Source organism: Anolis sagrei, chromosome 4 (assembly GCF_037176765.1).
Source record: "Anolis sagrei isolate rAnoSag1 chromosome 4, rAnoSag1.mat, whole genome shotgun sequence".
Lineage (NCBI taxonomy): Eukaryota > Metazoa > Chordata > Lepidosauria > Squamata > Dactyloidae > Anolis > Anolis sagrei.
In genome coordinates, this window is record NC_090024.1 from 121,478,339 (window position 1) to 121,497,107 (window position 18,769).

General features: G+C 39.7%; 1 protein-coding gene across 2 annotated transcripts in view; it reads right to left on the reverse strand.

Moving 5' to 3' along the window:
* Positions 1-18,769, reverse strand: part of SWT1 (SWT1 RNA endoribonuclease homolog) — a 61,344-nt gene that overhangs the window by 10,031 nt on the left and 32,544 nt on the right. For both annotated transcript variants that reach the window (XM_060774505.2, XM_060774504.2), the window contains 5 exons: positions 15,973-16,115; positions 13,249-13,387; positions 7,177-7,322; positions 3,610-3,803; positions 934-1,059 (listed from right to left, as the gene is read on the reverse strand). In XM_060774505.2, the coding sequence (XP_060630488.2) occupies positions 934-1,059; positions 3,610-3,803; positions 7,177-7,322; positions 13,249-13,387; positions 15,973-16,115 (748 nt within the window). The remainder of the gene's footprint in view (positions 1-933; positions 1,060-3,609; positions 3,804-7,176; positions 7,323-13,248; positions 13,388-15,972; positions 16,116-18,769) is intronic.

The window sequence follows — 18,769 nt, forward strand, 5'->3', positions numbered from 1 at the left end:
TAAGTAAAGAGATGAAGTGTAATTTATAGATGAGGTAGTGGTTGTTTTGCAGTTTTTTAATGTTTGGGTATGGGATAACACAATGTAATAAGATTTGGAAAAAAAAATCAGTTCCCAGTTTGAAAGTGTTATTTCTGTTTTAACTGTGTGGTACATACCTCGAAAGCAGTTGTCATACTCCAGAAACTTTGTTTTTGTGGCTTCCACAAACTATGTTGAATTGGTTGAAACTCAATGAGTTATTTGAAAAGCTATAGCAAAATGTGCTGCAGGATGTCCCGCAAAAACAAAGTTTCAACAGTTTTATAAACTTTTTCCATGTTTTTATAATAGAACCAATTAGAAAATGACATTTATAACTCGGAAACAAAAATAGAGTTACACTGTGTAATTTTTGTGTAGTTTGTTATAATATGCTTCAGGAGAGGCCCTGCTCTCGATCCCACCACTATCACAAACACGGTTGATGGGGACGAGAGACAGGGCCTTCTCAGCAGTGGCCCCCCGCCTATGGAACTCCCTCCCTAGAGATATCAGATTGGCCACCTCCCTCTTGTCTTTTAGAAGGAAAATCAAGACCTGGTTATGGGACCAAGTGTTTGATCAGTGAGCAACAAGTGGAAGAAGAACACACAACTTATGGCAATTAATTGACCTGGACTGGTTTTTGGATTTCGATTTTAATGGATGTGTCTTAATTAACTGTTTTAATTGTTGTTTTAATTTTTAATATTTTGATTGTACTGTGGTTGTTTTTATGATGCTAGCATCATATGATGCTTTTGTTAGGCTGCCCTGAGTCCCCCTTCAGGGGGAGAAGGGTGGGGTATAAATATAGGAAATAAATAAATAAAAATAAATATTATAATCAAATTCTATTATACGTAGATTTTAGTCAATAAAAAACCCTCTGTTTAACTTAGTTATACTTACTTCTGGATTTTTGAAAGAGTTTCATTTACTGCTGACATTAACTTCTGCAGATCCATAAATGCTTCTTTAAATGAGGTCATATTATCTGTTACTGTACAAAGGTCCAGCTTCTGGAAGACATCAAGACTAAGGAAGGGGATTTTATTAAAGAGATATAATAAAACATTTCAACATGGATGTCTCTGAGTAGAATGAGAGACAAAGCTTTTTACCAGGCTTATGCAATTTTTTTTGGAAGTTCTGTAAGTTGTATTAAAAATTGTTAAATCTGTACTTCCGAAGTGATATCCAACACGTGCATCTAAAACTTAAGAATCAAAACTTACCCAATCCTTTTTCACTTAAATTTTGTGATGCTTGGAGGCCTCCCTAAGTCAGTTTCATTTTCATGGCAAGCAGCCCAAAAGTTTCCCATTCCTCTTTAAATTAAGAGGGAGAGCAGGGAGCAGAGTTTGCTGGGGGCAGGCATGTAGCTGGGGGGGGGGGGGTTCTCATGGTGGTCCACGAGAAGGCCTTACTGGTACATTATTTAAATTGTTATGTTTATTCATATCATGATCTGATCACCATACTCAATATATCCCATATGCATGGGGGTACTGGGGTAATGATACAAAAGGTTTGCTAAGGTAGACCCTCTTTCACTCAGACTCAGCCCCCCCCCCCAAATCAAATTCAGCTCCCCCCGAAACAAAATCCTGTCTACGGGCTTGGCTGGGGGAGAAGACTGAGAAAGCACAGATCTCTGAGAAATGTAGATTGGGAAGGCACAGACTCTATGCCAGAGAATTCAAAAGGCCCTGCCCTAAATGACATTTCCCAGAATTTTGCTCACATCAGAAAGCACCAATCAGGATAGGGGAGAAATGTAGCAGAAGCCAATCAGAGTTCCAATAAATTGTTGAATCTGCATAAAGGAGGATACTTCCAAAAATTAAATCTCCATGCTGGGAAGAAATCTCTAAATCAGTGGTTCTCAACCTGGGGTCCCCAGATGTTTTTGGCCTTCAACTCCCAGAAATCCTAACAGCTGGTAAACTGGCTGGGATTTCTGGGAGTTGTAGGCCAAAACACCTGGGGACCCCCAGGTTGAGAACCACTGCTCTAAATGGATGGCTCTTGGGGGTCCCTTCCAACTCAATAGGGGAGGAATATTAATTAGTTTAGAGACTGCATGGCCATCTGTCAGGAGAGTTATGATGGTGCCCTTCTGCCTAGAAGGAGGTTGGACTTGATGGCCTTTAGGGGTCTCCTCCCACTCTAGGATTCTATAAAAATGTAAAATTGGTTAATATTGGTTTCTGTTGGTTAATATGAGAGACATTCAATGAGATGTCAAAATTTTATAAACAATTCCCCAAAATCAGATGATGTATGAATATTTCTGAAAGCTGGGGGGAATGATCCCCTGTTATCTTGTGTCATTGTATAAAACAGTCAAGGAGATCGCTCTTGTAGTTTTTTAAAAAGTTGTTTATAAAAAGTTTGAAAATTCCCTAAAAATCTGTGGATAAGTGAAACGTTCTGTGGGCTAACAGTGGTAAATGTGTTCTACCATTCAGGCAAGTTTTACCCCAATAGCTGTAAAAACAACAGAGAAAGGAACCCCTGAAGTTTCCCCACTTGCACAATTACTATAACAAAAAAGTAACACAATTTTTTTACTCTCGTTGTAGTAACAAATTTTTCACTAACATTACTTTAGAAACACTTCAGAAACAAAATGCAAGCAACCCCCCCCCCCCCAATTTTGTAATGACTTTTGAAACATTTTTTAATCAATCACACATGCCTACGTTTTACAGTAGAATAATTATAATCATAATCATCATCGTCGTCTTTATTTATACCCCACCACCATCTCCCCAATGAGGATTCAGAGCAGCTTACATGGAGCCAAGCCCGGACAACATATTACATCAAAATAAAACTAAAACATAAACAACAAGCTACATCATCAAAATTACATATAAAAATATGAATACAATAACAAAATAACATTACAGTAAACACAGTCGCAGTAACAGTGGTGGGCCACATGTACAGGATAAAATGATAAAAAAACTCTAATGAGATAAAATTAGGAGTAAATTATTTGCAGGGAGCTCATAAAGACACACAGGGTTGTGAAACTAAACTTCCCATTTGGGGGGTATGTACTCCAGTGACAGAAGCGTTGAGGGGAGTAATGTTGTGCACCTACTCGCCAAAGGCGCAGCGGAAGAGCCAGGTTTTAAGGTTCTTTTTTAACGTTTCTAGTGTAGAACTACTACTTTAGCCAGAGACATAGCCGACAGGTTTGTTATTGCACCAGTTGCCACTGAAGATATTTTAGACAGCTGTCAGGTTTTTAAAATGTAGACCAAGCCCACTTTTCTAAATCCTTTGGAATGCTAAAACTTCTTTCAAACATATGGGATTTTAAGGTTCCCTAATGGCTTGTCCAGATGTGCCATTATTGCTCATAATTGATCTGTACTAACTAAACACTAAATATTTCTTGGGGCTCCACAACAAACGCTTGCTTCAAAAAGGGTTCAGTGGCTGAAAAGGTTTGAGAACCCCTGGTCTAACCCAAGGTCATACCAAGTTTTCCCTGTGCAAAGTAGAAACTTGAATCTGCATTTTCAAGACAAATTAAACTGAAGAAGAAAGAGTTCTTTCACGGCATATTACCTGAATCCATTCATTTTGTCCCACAATGTTTGAAGGACAGACCAGATTTCCATATGCTTGTTTCCTTGAATTAAAGACTTGGGCGATATTGATGTATCTCCTATTTGAGTATTTTGGACCAAAGTCACATCTTCCATTTGTTCACAAGCAGTTTCTCCAGAAGCAGATTTAAAGGCATTCTGTCCAACTCCTATCTGAAACCAAAAAGAACACAGCAAGCAAGTATTTAATGGTCTGAGTCTGATGCACTAAAACTAAAACTATTAGCATTTGAAGGGATGCCACTTTCCTTTTTATATTTTTGCATTAATCATAATAATAGCTTTTCCCACCATTTCAAAGTATCCCATTTAATCTCTTGACTAATTTAATGATGGAATTTCTATACCTCCCTAGAAAAATACTTATTCCGTGGCAGTTTTAAAAATAGTTGTAAATACAGTAGGGTCTTGCTTATCCAACATTAATGGACAGTTGGAAAAGCGAAAATGTTGGAAATTTTTAAGGTATTAAGGAAAAGCCTGTTAAATGTCAAATTACGTTATGATTTTACAAATTAAGCACCAAAACACCATGTTTTACAACAAATTGGCAGAAAAAGAAGTTCAATACACAGTAACTTTATGTAGTAATTACTGTATTTACAAATTTAGCACCAAAAAGTTCCATCTTGCCTCCAGTATCATCAGTTGGGAGCTCCCCACCCCCAGCACCAACCACTGCTCTGAGATCAGAATGAAGAGAGGGGCCATTATAAGCACAGATTTCCATCTGTGCTTATTATATTATATTATATTATATATATTGTATATACATATAATATTGATATTATAATGTAATACAATATACTAATAATAATATATTAAAATTATATAGTTTATATTAAATGTAATATTACTAATAATATTACAGTATAATGTTATAGTACATTATATTATACTATGTAATATATAATATTAATATCGTGCTATGATAATAATATAATATATTGTATTTACTTTTTACTTGTGAGTCGCTCTGAGTCCCCTTCAGGGTGAGAAGGGCGGCATATAAATGTTGTAAATAAATAAATAATAAATAAAGCATCGCAATGTATTGAAACAGCTGTGGATCCGGGAAAGAGGCAGACTGCGTTGGAAAATACAGAATGCTGGATGAGCGAAGGTTGGATGGGTGAAACTCTATTGTATAAACATAATCATAGAATCATAGAATCAAAGAGTTGGAAGAGACCTCATGGGCCATCCAGTCCAACCCCCTGCCAAGAAGCAGGAATATTGCATTCAAATCACCCCTGACAGATGGCCATCCAGCCTCTGTTTAAAAGCTTCCAAAGAAGGAGCCTCCACCACACTCCGGGGCAGAGAGTTCCACTGCTGAACGGCTCTCACAGTCAGGAAGTTCTTCCTCAAGTTCAGATGGAATCTCCTCTCTTGTAGTTTGAAGCCATTGTTCCGCATCCTAGTCTCCAGGGAAGCAGAAAACAAGCTTGCTCCCTCCTCCCTGTGGCTTCCTCTCACATATTTATACATGGCTATCATATCTCCTCTCAGCCTTCTCTAATAATAGCAGGCAGAAGTAATGAAAATCAGTAAAATCATGTTGCAATTAAAATTACAACACAGAGCAACAAGGTTAATGATTTGTGGTTTTACTGTTTAAAATTTCGCTAAAAATGAGTGAAAAAACATGTTATGTAATGGCTATAATATATTCACGTAAATGCCACGCTCCCTGGAATGACACAATTGGGATACTACAGGTGAAAAGACACATGGCACCCGAGTCTCAAAATAGTAGGTTGTTACTTACCAGAGCATTGATCAGTACTGTCAAACTAAGAGTGTTGCAATCTTTTAAACATACATAACAAAATGCTAAGAGTGGAAAAATCTGGGTTCTGCTTGTCAGCTGTAACCCCTAAATATTTGGTTGCACCCACCTTTTCTGACCCTCAGTGCCCACTGGAACCTTTCAATCCATTTCAGGGTTGTTGTTTTTTGAAGGGGTGAGTTCCTTCTACATTCTTTTTATAACTTTTTTGTTTGTTTATTTTTATAATACATTTCAAAGATGCTATTAGAAGTACAGTTGTCATTTTTTTTTAGAAGTGTTCAAGCTCAAATAACTTTACCACTGAACTTCTGTTCTTTATGGTTGAACAGAAGCTATCCAAAGCTCTAGGTGATCTTACTGCCTATTACAGGGAAAACCAGCTGATCCCTAATCCATCTAAAACACAGACATGTGCCTTTCACCTTAAGAACAGACAAGTATCCCGAGCTCTGAGGATTACCTGGGAAGGAATCCCACTGGAGCATTGCAGCGCATCCAAATACCTGGGAGTCAGTCTGGACCGTGCTCTGACCTACAAGAAGCACTGCCTGAACATCAAGCAAAAAGTGGGCGCTAGAAACAATATCATACGAAAGCTGACTGGCACAACCTGGGGATCACAACCAGACACAGTGAAGACATCTGCCCTTGCACTATGCTACTTCTGCTGCTGAGTACGCATGCCCAGTGTGGAACACATCTCACCACACTAAAACAGTGGATGTGGCTCTTAATGAGACATGCCGCATTATCACAGAGTGTCTGCGCCCTACATCACTGGAGAAATTACACTGCTTAGCCGGCATTGCACCACCTGACGTCTGCCGGGAAGTAGCAGCCAATAGTGAAAGGACCAAAGCAGTGACATCTCCAGCTCATCCCTTGTTTGGGTATCAGCCAGCACGTCAACGACTTCAATCAAGAAATAGTTTTCTTAGATCTACAGAGACACTCGCTGGAACACCTCAGCAAGTGAGAGTCCAAAAGTGGCAGGCTCAAACCCAGCACCTCAATCCGGGAGTGATACCAGATGAGAGACTCCCCCCTGGTTACACAGAAGACTTGGAAGGCACTGAACAGACTCCGCTCCGGCACCACGAGATGCAGAGCCAACCTTAAGAAATGGGGCTACAAAGTTGAATCTATGACATGCGAGTGTGGAGAAGAGCAAACCACAGACCACCTGCTTCAATGCAACCTGAGCCCTGCTACATGCACAATGGAGGACCTTCTTGCGGCAACACCAGAGGCATTCCAAGTGGCCAGATACTGATCAAAGGACATTTAATCAACTACCAAGTTTGCAAAATTTGTGTTTTTTTAATCTGTTTGTTTGTTTTGTTCTGTTAGAAATGTAATACAATGGTATGGTTGCTGATGACATGATAAATAAACCACTGAACTGTCATTACAAAGAGAAATACTAGTACCAAATCTACATCCACTAAATAGAATATCTGTGGTTCCTATATGCCTTCTAGAACTTCTGACTTAAGGCAACTGTAAGATGAATCTCCTGTGGTTTTTTCTTGGCAAATTTTGTTGAGTGGGTTTGCTTTTCCCTTCCTCTGAACCTGAGAGAATGTGACTTGTCCAAAATCACCCAGCAGGCTTCATAGCTAAGCAGGGATTCCAACCCTGGTCTTGAAAATCATAGCCCAATGCTCAAACCACTAGATCATGCTGACTCTATAAAAGAATACAAATAACTCAAGAGATAAAATTTCCTACCTTATTCAGAGTCTCTAACAGCTTATCTATCTGAGTTATGGCCTGTGAAAGGGCACCATCATAATTTGACCTTGAGGTGAATGCCTTCAATAGCATTTTAGATTCCTCGAGCACTTCCTTTATTGTTGACTCATTAATTACTTCAACTGAAAGAGAAAAAGATGGCGTATTTGTGAGCAAAATTAAAAACGAGAGATAGTTGAAATTAAAGAGCGCAAACACAAGCCATTACTACGTGAAACAATATATTCACCATTTCACAGAATCATAGAATCATACATTTGGAAGAGACCTCATGGGCCATCCAGTCCAACCCCTTGCCAAGAAGCAGGAAAATCACATTCAAATCACCCCCGACATATGGTCATCCAGCCTCATTTAAAAGCCTCTTTGGCTTTGAAGGAGCCTCCACCACACTCAAGGGCAGAGCGTTTCACTGCTGAACAATTCTTACAGTCAGGAAGTTCTTCCTCATGTTCAGGTGGAATCTCCTTTCCTATAGTTTGAAGCCATTTGTCCACATCCTAGTCTCCAGGGCAGCAGAAAACAAGCCTGCTCCCTCCTCCTTATGACAGCCTTTCAAATATGTATTCACAGCAATCATTTCTCCTCTCAGCCTCCTCTTCTGCAGGCTAAACATGTCCAGCTCTTTAAGCCATTCCTCATAGGGTTTGTTCTCCAGACCCTTGATCGTTTTGGTGTCTTATTGGACCCTCTGCTCACAATGGAGGCCCAGGTCTCTGCTGTGAGCAGATCTGCGTTTTTACAACTACGTCAGGCTAGGTGACTGGCTCCCTGCCTATCTCGGAATGACCTGGCTACGGTGATCAAGACGATGGTCATCTCGAGGCTTGACTACCGTAACACCCTCTACATTGGCCTTTCTTTGTCAGTGATCTGGAAACTGAAGCTGGTGCAAAATGCGGTGGCTCGTCTTCTTGCTGGGGTGCCGGCGAGGTGTTGTATCACCCCAATTCTACAACAGCTGCACTGGCTACCGATTGAGTACCGGATTACTTTCAAGGTGCTGGTATTAACCTTTAATGCCTTATATGGTCTGGGGCTGGTGTACCTGAGGGCCCGCTTATCCCCCTACCAACCCCAGAGATTACTTCGGTCTGAGGACCAAAATTTGCTTGAAGTCCCCAACATCCGGACTTATCATCTGTCCTCTACTAGGCAGAGAGCCTTCTCGATTGTAACCCCTTACTTATGGAATGCCTTGCCAGTTGAAACCTGATCTATCAGTAAAACCTTTCTCTTCCGACAAGCTTTCGATGGGTGAATAACTCGGGACTATGTCTGTTCTTGTTTTACTGTATTTTAAAGTTAACTGTATTGTTTTAATCTACTGCTGTAAACCACTCTGAGCCAAATTGGGAGTAGCAGTATACAAGTCAAATAAATAAATAAATAAAATTTTAGTTACCCTCCTCTGGACACATTCCAGCTTGTCAACATCTCCCTTAAACTGCAGTGCCCAGAATTGGACGCAGTTTAATTCAAGGTGTGGTCTGACCAAGGCAGAATAGAGGGGTAGTATGACTTCCCTGGATCTAGACACTAGACTCCTATTGATGCAGGCCAAAATCCCATTGGCTTTTTTAAAAGCCGCATCACATTGTTGGCTCATGTTTAACTTGTTGTCTATGAGGACTCCAATAACTTTTTCACACGTACTGCTGTCGAGCCAGGCGTCCCCCATTCTGTATCTTTGCATTTCATTTTTTCTGCCTAAGTGGAGCATCATTTGTTGCTGTTGAACTTCATTTTGTTAGTTTTGGCCCATCTCTCTAATCTGTTAAGATAGTTTTGAATTCTGCTCCTGTCTTCTGGACTATTGGCTATGCCTCTCAATTTGGTGATCATGCCGACCAACCCTTCATCTAAGACATTAATAAACAAAAAATGTTTAAAACAACAGAGAAGACAACAAGGCATTCAAATAGTGACTCATTCCCTTCGCCCCATGGCCCCAATCCCATGAAGAATCCAGACAGTATAATTCTTTGATACCCTTCTGCAAAGCCAGTGGTTTACTCAGCCCAGATAGTCCTCCCCTGTATTTCTTTCTTCCAAATACCTGCAAATGCCAGATACATCCCCACATTTGTCTCTTAGAGATCAATGCTGACTATTCACTTATGTTTTCTCTCCCTATTGGCAACATCTGTTCTTCTACCTCATTGGTGAAAACATATTTTTTTCTTACTGTTGTGTACAGGTTAAGTATTCCAAAATGCTTGGGACTAGATGTGTTTTGGATTTTTTTTCAAATTTTGGAATAAATGTATTTGTACATTTGTATATAATAAGAGATCTTAAACATAGAACCAAAGTCTATGTACAAAATTTATTTTTCATATATTATTATTATTATTATTATTATTATTAAACTTTATTTGTACCCCGCTAGCATCTCCTGCAGGACTCGATGCGGCTTACAAAGGCTTGTATTGTCAACACAACAACAGCAAAACAATAACAATACAATTCAAAGAAATTAAAAACATAAGCAATAACAAAACATTACATCATTACGCAAAAAAACCAGGGCTGGGCCAGTAATGGGCACAGGTTAAAAAGTGCTGGGTGTGGCAGGTGGTATGTTGGGATTTCTGGGCAAGTGCAATGTGCAGAGAGTCTTAAACTCTAATGAAGTGCTTCTGGGACGTAGTGCTGGAGGTTATCCTAATCCGGAAAGGCACATCGAAATAGCCAGGTCTTCAAGTTCTTCCTAAAGACTGCCAACGTGGGTGCTAGTCTAATGTCTTTGGTGAGGGTGTTCCAGAGTCGGGGGGCAACCACAGAGAAGGCCCTGTCCCTCGTCCCCACCAAACGCGACTGCGACACAGGTGGGATCGCGAGCAGGGCCACTCCGGATGAACGAAGGGAGCGCATCATTACGGATGAACGAAGGGCGCGCGTAATATACACCTTATTGACTTAACCAGAGGTACTTTTTACCAATAGTTTTAAAACTATTTTGGACATGAAACAAAGTTTGTGTACACGGAACAACTAGATAGCAAATGTGTCACTATCTCAGCATTTCCGACTGATAATTTTAGAATGCTTCGGATTTCAGAATTCTGCATGTTCTACCTATGCCATTTATTATTAGGTCTCTCTTTTTATCTTCTCCTGAGTGGGGAAACAAAGTCGTCTTTAAGCTTCTGCTAAAACAGTGGTTCTCAACCTTCCTATTGCCACGACTCCTTAATTGCGTCCCTCATGTTGTGGTGACCCCCAACCATAAAATCATTTTTATTGCTACTTCATAACTGTCATTTTGTTACTGATATCAATTGTAATGTAAATATCCGATGTATTTTCATTTACTGGACCAAATTTGGCACAAATACGCAATACACCCAAGTTTGAATACTGGTGGGGTTGGGGGGGGGGGTTGATTTTGTCATTTGGGAGTTGTAGTTGCTGGATTTATAGTTCACCTACAATCAAAAAGTATTCTGAACTCCACCAATGATGGAACTGAACCAAACTTGGCACACAGAACTCCCATGACCAATAGAAAATGCTGGAGGGTTTGGTGGGCATTGATCTTGAGTTTGGGAGTTGTGGTTCACCTCCATCCAGAGAGCACTGTGGACTCAAACAATGATGGATCTGGACCAAACTTGGCACAGGTACTTAGTATGCCCAAATGTGGACACTGGTGGAGTTTGGGGAAGATAAGCATTGACACTTGTGAGTTGTAGTTACTGGGATGTATAGTTCACCTACAATCTAAGAGCATTCTGAACTCCACCAATGACAGAATTGGGCCGAACTTCCCATACAGAAACCCCATGACCAACAGAAAATATTGTGTTTTCTGATGGTCTTTGGCGACTCCTCTGACACCTCCTCGCGACCCCTCCAGGGGTCCCGACCCCCAGGTTGAGAAACACTGTGCTAAAAGAAAAATGCTGTATCATCAAATTAATGCACTGTGTGATAGAATGAATAAGCAAAATAGGGACAAGATACTAATGTCTTTTCTCAAAAATATCGCCATCTGCTGGACATTAAAGCAAAACACGCTATACTACATATTTTATTATCCTATTTCAATCTTTCCGAATGCATTGATACATTGAATTTTCAGCATTCGATTTAGTTTCATTTTGATTTACTTGCATTAGAACTGAGATGTGACATTTACCATAGCCTTCATTTCGTGCATATAGTTCATTGTTGTCCTTCTTCACTTTGGCACTGCTCGCTCTGCCCTTAAGGGGGCGGGATTGTGTGTGTGTGTGGGGGGGGGGGGGTGCGGCAAGGTAGGCCTTGGGGCTGTGCCTGGATCTAGAACAGAACCCTATGGCACCCCATTGGTCACTTCGCTATACTATAAAGCCATTGGTGCTTCCCCATAGGTTCGGCCAGTCAATCAATTCCCAATCCACCCAACAGTATTTATTTATTTACGACATTTATATGCCACCCTTCTCACCCCGAAGGGGACTCAAAGCGGCTTACGAGATATATATATATATATATATATATATATATATACACACACACACATACACATACACACACACACACACACACACACGCTATATTATATTATTAGCATTAGTACAATATCAGTATTTATTTATTTATTTATTATTTGAACTTATATGCCGCCACTCCCCTGGGGCTCGGAGCGGCTTACAAGAATGGCTAAAATCTAACACAATTTCAAAGCAATTTAAAACAATTTAAAACAGCAATCTCAAACATTAAAAGCCTGTCGAAACAGGTATGTCTTACATGCCCTGTGGAAAGCTGATAAGTCCCGCAAGGCACGGACTTCAGGTGGCAGAGTATTCCAGAGTGATGGTGCCACTGCTGTGAAGGCTCTGCGTCTGGTTGCTGTTAGACGCAAGGTCTTGACACTGGGAATTTCCAATAGATCTTGGTCCTCAGAACGGAGGGATCTCTGGGGTTGGTAGGGGGTGAAGCAGTCCCTCAGATACATCGGCCCCAGACCATGCAAGGCCTTAAAGGTGAGTACCATCACTTTGAAAGTGATCCGGTGCTCAATTGGTAACCAATGCAGCTGTAGTAAGATTGGTGTTATGTGGCATCTCATCGGAATTCCCGCAAGAAGCCGAGCAGCTGCATTTTGTACCAACTTGAGCTTCCGGATCACCGACAGAGGAAGGCCAATGTAGAGGGCGTTACAGTAGTCCAGTCTTGAGATGACCGTGGCCTGGATCACCTAGCTAGGTCGTCCCTGGACAGGTAGGGGGCCAGCCGTCTAGCCTGCCGCAGATGAAAAAAGGCGGTTCTGCTAACGACGGATACCTGGGCCTCCATCATCAGCAGATTACTATATTGTATTATTAGTAATATTACATGTAATATAAATATGTAATTATAATATTATATTATTAGTAGTATTATATTGCATTACATTATAATATTATATTATATGTATATACAATATATTATATTACATTACAATTTATTATATTATTAACATAGCACAGAATACAAGGTGGAACTGTCCCCTGGCCCCCTCTCTCTTCACTCTGGCCCAGAACGGCAGTTGGTGCTGTGGGGAAGGGTCCCCAACTGATGACATATGCAGGAGACAAGATGGAACTGTCCCCTTTCATGGCCGGAATTACTGGGTTGCTGTGAGTTTTCCAGGCTGTATGGCCATACCCCAGAAGCACTTCCTCCTGACATTTCGCCCACATCTATGGTAGGTCTAGCCCACATTTTAATAGCTTCTTTGTGAGAATGTCATGGGGAACCTTACTGAAACAAAGATATGCTACATTCACAGCATTCCCTTCATCTACCAAGCTTGGAACTATCTGAAAAAGGAGAGATTAAGGTTCATTTGGCATTACTTGTTTTGGAGGAACCTGTGTTGACTTTTTGTATGCCATTGCTTTCTTGGTGCTTACAGATTGTTTATTTAACGTTCTGCTCTAGAATCTCTCCCAATATTGACATTAGGCTCACTGAGAGGGAAGTTTTTAGGTCCTCTCCCCTGCCCTCTCCCCGGCTTTTAAAGACATTTGTCTTCCTCCATTTTGCCTCCACTTTTAATACGAACTTTCTTACCTGTACAGAAACATTTATATAAATAGTCAATAGTTGATACAAATCTTCTTGGTATCACCATTCCAATAACAGCCATCCAGTGCTTTCTGTAACACTCCAACACATTGGTTAATGTCCATGGGGGTTTATGATACACTACCTACAAAGTTAAACATATTTATTTGTTCTCTTCTCATATAGTTTCTAATGACACATATTAATTTTCAAGTTATAAACCGTGTTTCAAACATAGTTGTTAAGGAACCAATTATTCTTTCTTCTTTTTCCAGAAAATATTTATTTATATCGATATTAAAAATCTGGTTTCAGGTCATCTGAGATGGCAAGATCTCTTCCTATTGTTTTCTTATTTTTGTCCAAATATGAATTCCTTAAGAAAATCTGATATCATTTCAAGTATCTTTTGAATTTGCTAGTTCATAACAACTTATAGTCCCAACTGTGCAACAATCCTTGAGAAATAAAAGAGTATGGTCAACATCAGTACATGCCTGGACTAGGTAGCATTTTTAACTTATTACAATTAACAAAAGAAAAAAAATGTTGCGGAAATTAGATATGTAACACATCAAGGAATCACAGTAAAAGAAAAAAAATGTGACGCTGTATAGTGATTTCAGCCTCCTGATAATATCAAATCTCACTTAAGGCTGAACATATAGGCACAGTGCTGGTCTGAATTTCAGAAGCCTTAAGTGAGTTTTCAACTGATTTGAAACACAACTTTAATTAATTAATTCTGGAGAAATAAAATAAATATTTACAACACTAAACAACTGGAATAGTAAGGATTGCAGAATAGACTCAAACAGTGTTAAATGAAACATGCATCTGTATCTTTAATCTATAGAAGACACATAATTCATTAATGCTTGACACAACATTTCGATGGTGTCCAGAATAAATATAAAACACAAAATATAGATATCACTTTGAGCTAGATCTTCATGAAGACTTTATAGGCACCACGACAGTTAGATCTCAGCACTTCAACAATATTAAAGGAACATTCCTTTCCACATCCTCATTTCCTATCTTCACTCTCAGACTTATTTGCCACTGAGCATACTCAGTCCTTACCAGATTATTCGGGAATTCCCCCCTCCTACACACATATATGTTGTTTTCCCTGTTGTTTTTACTTCTGCAAACCATGACATTCCCTCGACCTCTGGATACCCTTTTTCGACCCTCAAAATGATGCTTTTTAGACTGTATATTTTATAATAATAATATAACAACTTTATTTTTATACCCTGCCAACTATCTCCCCTAGGGGACTCGGGGCGGCTTACAAGGGACATGCCCAAGATTACAATTAAAACACAAAAGTGCAACAATACGGTAAACTGGGCAGGAAATACCGTCATAACACATATTGAGATAGAACGTACACCAGTGTAAAGTGCAGGCCGGTGTAAAGTGCGGAACTTCAAGTAGGGACAAGAAAATTACTGGTGAACTGCTTAGTCAAAAGCGCACCAGAATATCCAGGTTTTTAGTTGACTACGAAAGGAAGACAAGAGCCTAGAACCCCAGGTCTCAGCGGTGGTCAGGGGAGCTTTTGCACAATTAAAACTTGTGTGGCAACTGCGCCCGTACCTTGGGAAGTCTGACTTGGCCACGGTGGTCCACTCTCTGGTTACATCCCGTATAGACTACTGCAATGCTCTCTATGTGGGGTTGCCTCTGAAGACTGCCCGGAAGCTTCAACTAGTCCAACATTTGGCAGCCAGATTACTAACAGGAGCGGGGTACAGGGAGCATACTACTCCTCTGTTGCGCCAGCTCCACTGGCTGCCAATCAGCTTCCGAGCACAATTCAAAGTGCTGGTGTTGACCTATAAATCCCTAAATGACTCCGGCCCAGTTTACCTGTCCGAACAGATTCTCCCCTATGAACCATCAAGGTTGTTAAGATCTTGTTAAGATCTTCTGGAGGGGCCCTGCTCTCAGTCCCACCACCCTCGCAAGTGCGTCTGGTGGGGACGAGGGATAGGGCCTTCTCGGTGGTGGCCCCTCGGCTCTGGAAATCTCTCTCACTGGAGATTACAAATGCCCCTTCTCTCCTGACTTTTAGAAAATTGATGAAAACCTGGCTCTGGAATTTAGCATTTGATGAGTAAGTCAATAACTTTTGTGATTTCTTTTTGACGACTTAACCTTATGTAAGTATATTACTGCTTTTTAATGTATTTTATGTATTAGTATGTTATGGGGTGTGATGTTTTTTAAACTACTGTTCATAAATCTTGTTGTAAACCGGCCTGAGTCCCTCTCCGGAGGTGAGAAGACCGGTATATAAAAGTTCTAAATAAATAATAATAATAATAATAATAATAATAATAAATAAGGTGGGAACCTGTCTGATGTTTTTAACTGGTTGTGTTTTATTTGCAATTTTGGGCTTGGCCCTTGTAAGCCGCCCCCAATCCCCTAGGGGAGATGATTGGCAGGGTATAAAAATAAAATTATTATTTTATTATATGGATTGGAACTCAGAGAAAGTGTTGATCTTTTACTATAGGATACTTGACTATAACTAGCATTAAAATAAAAACCGTCATACTAGATTGTATACTGATTATATGTAATAATTACATATAGACTATATATTGTTCTAATGTAGAGAAGCTCATGTCTTGTAGGCAAACACTATAACCTTTTAGTCTTCTTTTTACGGTTAAAAGTAAGTATTCACTTTCTAGCATATCAAATAATCACCTCTGTCCACAGGTCTCCATAAGCAATCTTCAGTTCTGTTTCCAATATAGAAGACAACACTTCTCCCAAGCACTTCTTTGTGTCCAAAATAATTATTGAAAGATGATTTGTAGAACTGCCCCCAACTTTATGATGTTTTATATCTGTCAAGCAAGCACAACTCTTTGTTAAGATTTTCACGATAGAATCTTAGTGAAAAGAAATGAACAATCATGCCTCATTAATAGATGTTTTACAATGTCCAACTTTTTCCAAAAATGTTTTTGGGAAGCAAATAGGACTTAAACTGTCTGTGTTCTACTGGGACATCAGTTTAATAAACACTGTATGGTGTGACATCTGTGGAAAACAAAATTACTAAACTCTATTAAAAGAGAAGATCCTGTTCTAATTCCCTGGAATAGAGATAATATTTTCATTGCTTTAGTTAACATAGTTAAAATCACTTGAAATATGAATGATGAAGAAGCTGACCTACAAACTGGAGAGTACATTGATATTCACATGATCTGTTCTTTTCAGTGTCAGAATTCAGTAAGTTTAAACTATTACATTTTGAAACTTCTCAAAAGGACATTTCTTAAATCCCCATAAGAGCGTAACTGACATCTAAACTAACACTATATTTTTAGCCGACAAAAGCCATTTGTTGTGTGTTCCTCCTTTTAATCCAGTCATGGGCAAACTTCTGGGACTTCAACTCCCAGAAATCCCAGCCAGCTTATGGGAGTTGAAGTCCAAAATACCTGGAGGGCCGAAGTTGGCCCATGCCTACTTTAATCAGTCTGTTAAATTGTTTTCCTCCTGTGATCTATATATATAAAAAATGCTCTGTGCATAATGAGTACCTTAAAAATAAAAGAACCAATGAACGAAATCACACCAAATTTGCCAACAAAACGTCTCATAACACAAGGAGTGACCATCACTCAAAAAATTATGATTTTGTCACTTGGGAGTTGAAGTTCTTGGGATTTATAGTTCACCTACAATCAAAGAGCATTCTGAACTCCATCAACGATGGAATTGAACCAAACTTGGCACACAGGACTCCCATGACAAACAGAAAATACTGGAAGGGTTTGGTGGCCACTGACCTTGAGTTTGGGAGTTGTGGTTCACCTACATCCAGAGAGCACTGTGGACTGAAACAATGATGGATCTGGACCAAACTTGGCACAAGCACTCAATACGCCCAAATATGAACACTGATAGAGTTTGGGGAAAATAGACCTTGACATTTGGGAGTTGTAGTCATTGGGATTCACAGTTCACCTACAATCAAAGAGCATTCTGAACCCCACGAACGACAGAATTGGGGCAAACTTCCCACACAGAACCCCCATGACCAACAGAAAATACTTAAGGCCATCCAATCCAACTCCCTTCATAAAGGCAAGAAAACATAATCTATGTCCTCCTGACAAAGAGCCATCCAGCCATTGAGATAGATAGATAGATAGATAGATAGATAGATATGATTCACACACAGAGAGATCTTTGAAAGGGACCCTTAAAGAAGGACAATGATATGTTGCATATTCGAGGGTGGGCAAATCAGACGTTCTCCACATCAACACTGACAAAGAAACAGCAAGAAATACTATTTACCCACAATCATAAAGAAATGACATTTATTGGAAACCAACACTTTCTCATTTCTTTATTTTCCAGATCAACAGACTAGGCCACAGCAATGCGTGGCAGGGGACAGCTAGTCTTATGTAAAATGTTAATTTGTGTAATTGTGCAGTACATTTGCATATGGATGGGAACTGAAAAGAAGAAGTAGTGTTTAAAATGGTGTGGTATAAGTGAGGGTAAGAGAAAGATATGGTTTGGGTCTTGGAGAGAACAGTTAAAAATTTATGAATTTTTAAAAAAAAGAAAGTTAGAGGAAAAATATCTAAGAAGGATAGTCTTAGGAGTGAGTGGACAGCAGGGCATAAGATAAAATTATACTGTATCACCTTAATATCTATATCTCTGTCAGTATCAAAATACTGTTGACCTACTACCACTTTATTCAAGTATTTATGTACTGGAGGATGGTAAGGAGTCAGATATAATCAGGTAATATTCTGAGAGTGTAAATAATACTCTGTTTCCTTGATTAACCCCCATTTACTGCTTGAGCAAGCACACGCTTATGAAGGGGTGAATAGAGCTTATAAGAAAGCTTTATGCTGGTTCTGTTACAATAAAGATGCTTATTAAGGCTTCCCCTCTTTTCCCACAATTGTTACTTTTAATATAAATAAGTCACTCGACTTATCTAAACTATATTGGCTCAAAGCCAAAACCTCCCTGATTCTTAATACCAAAGAATCAGCCTTCCCCTGTAGTTCTTTGACTACAGAATCCTCACTGGTTCTCCACACACAACAGAACCAGCCACTTCTGCAGTTCACTGATCACAGACTAACAGCTTTAAAATGGCTGCTCTGCCAAGAGGCAGTTGGCTCTGCCCCTATCTCGATAGCAACTCAGCTCAAAGCGAGCTGAACTGGCTACCATCCCCCAATATTATGCAACATAATATACTTACCCTTACGAACACTTATCTATAACAATACATAACTGTAGATAAAAAATTACACTTCATCACAGTCCCTTTCAAATCCATGATACTATGTCATATGTGTGTGTGTATGAGGTAATTCATATAAATCTATCTTTATCTATGTCTGGATAGCTCTTTGTCAGGAGGGTTTTCATTATGTTTTCTTGTCCTGGTGAAGGGCATTGGACTGGATGGCCTTAAGGCAGCATTTCTCAACCTAGGGGTTGGGGTCGT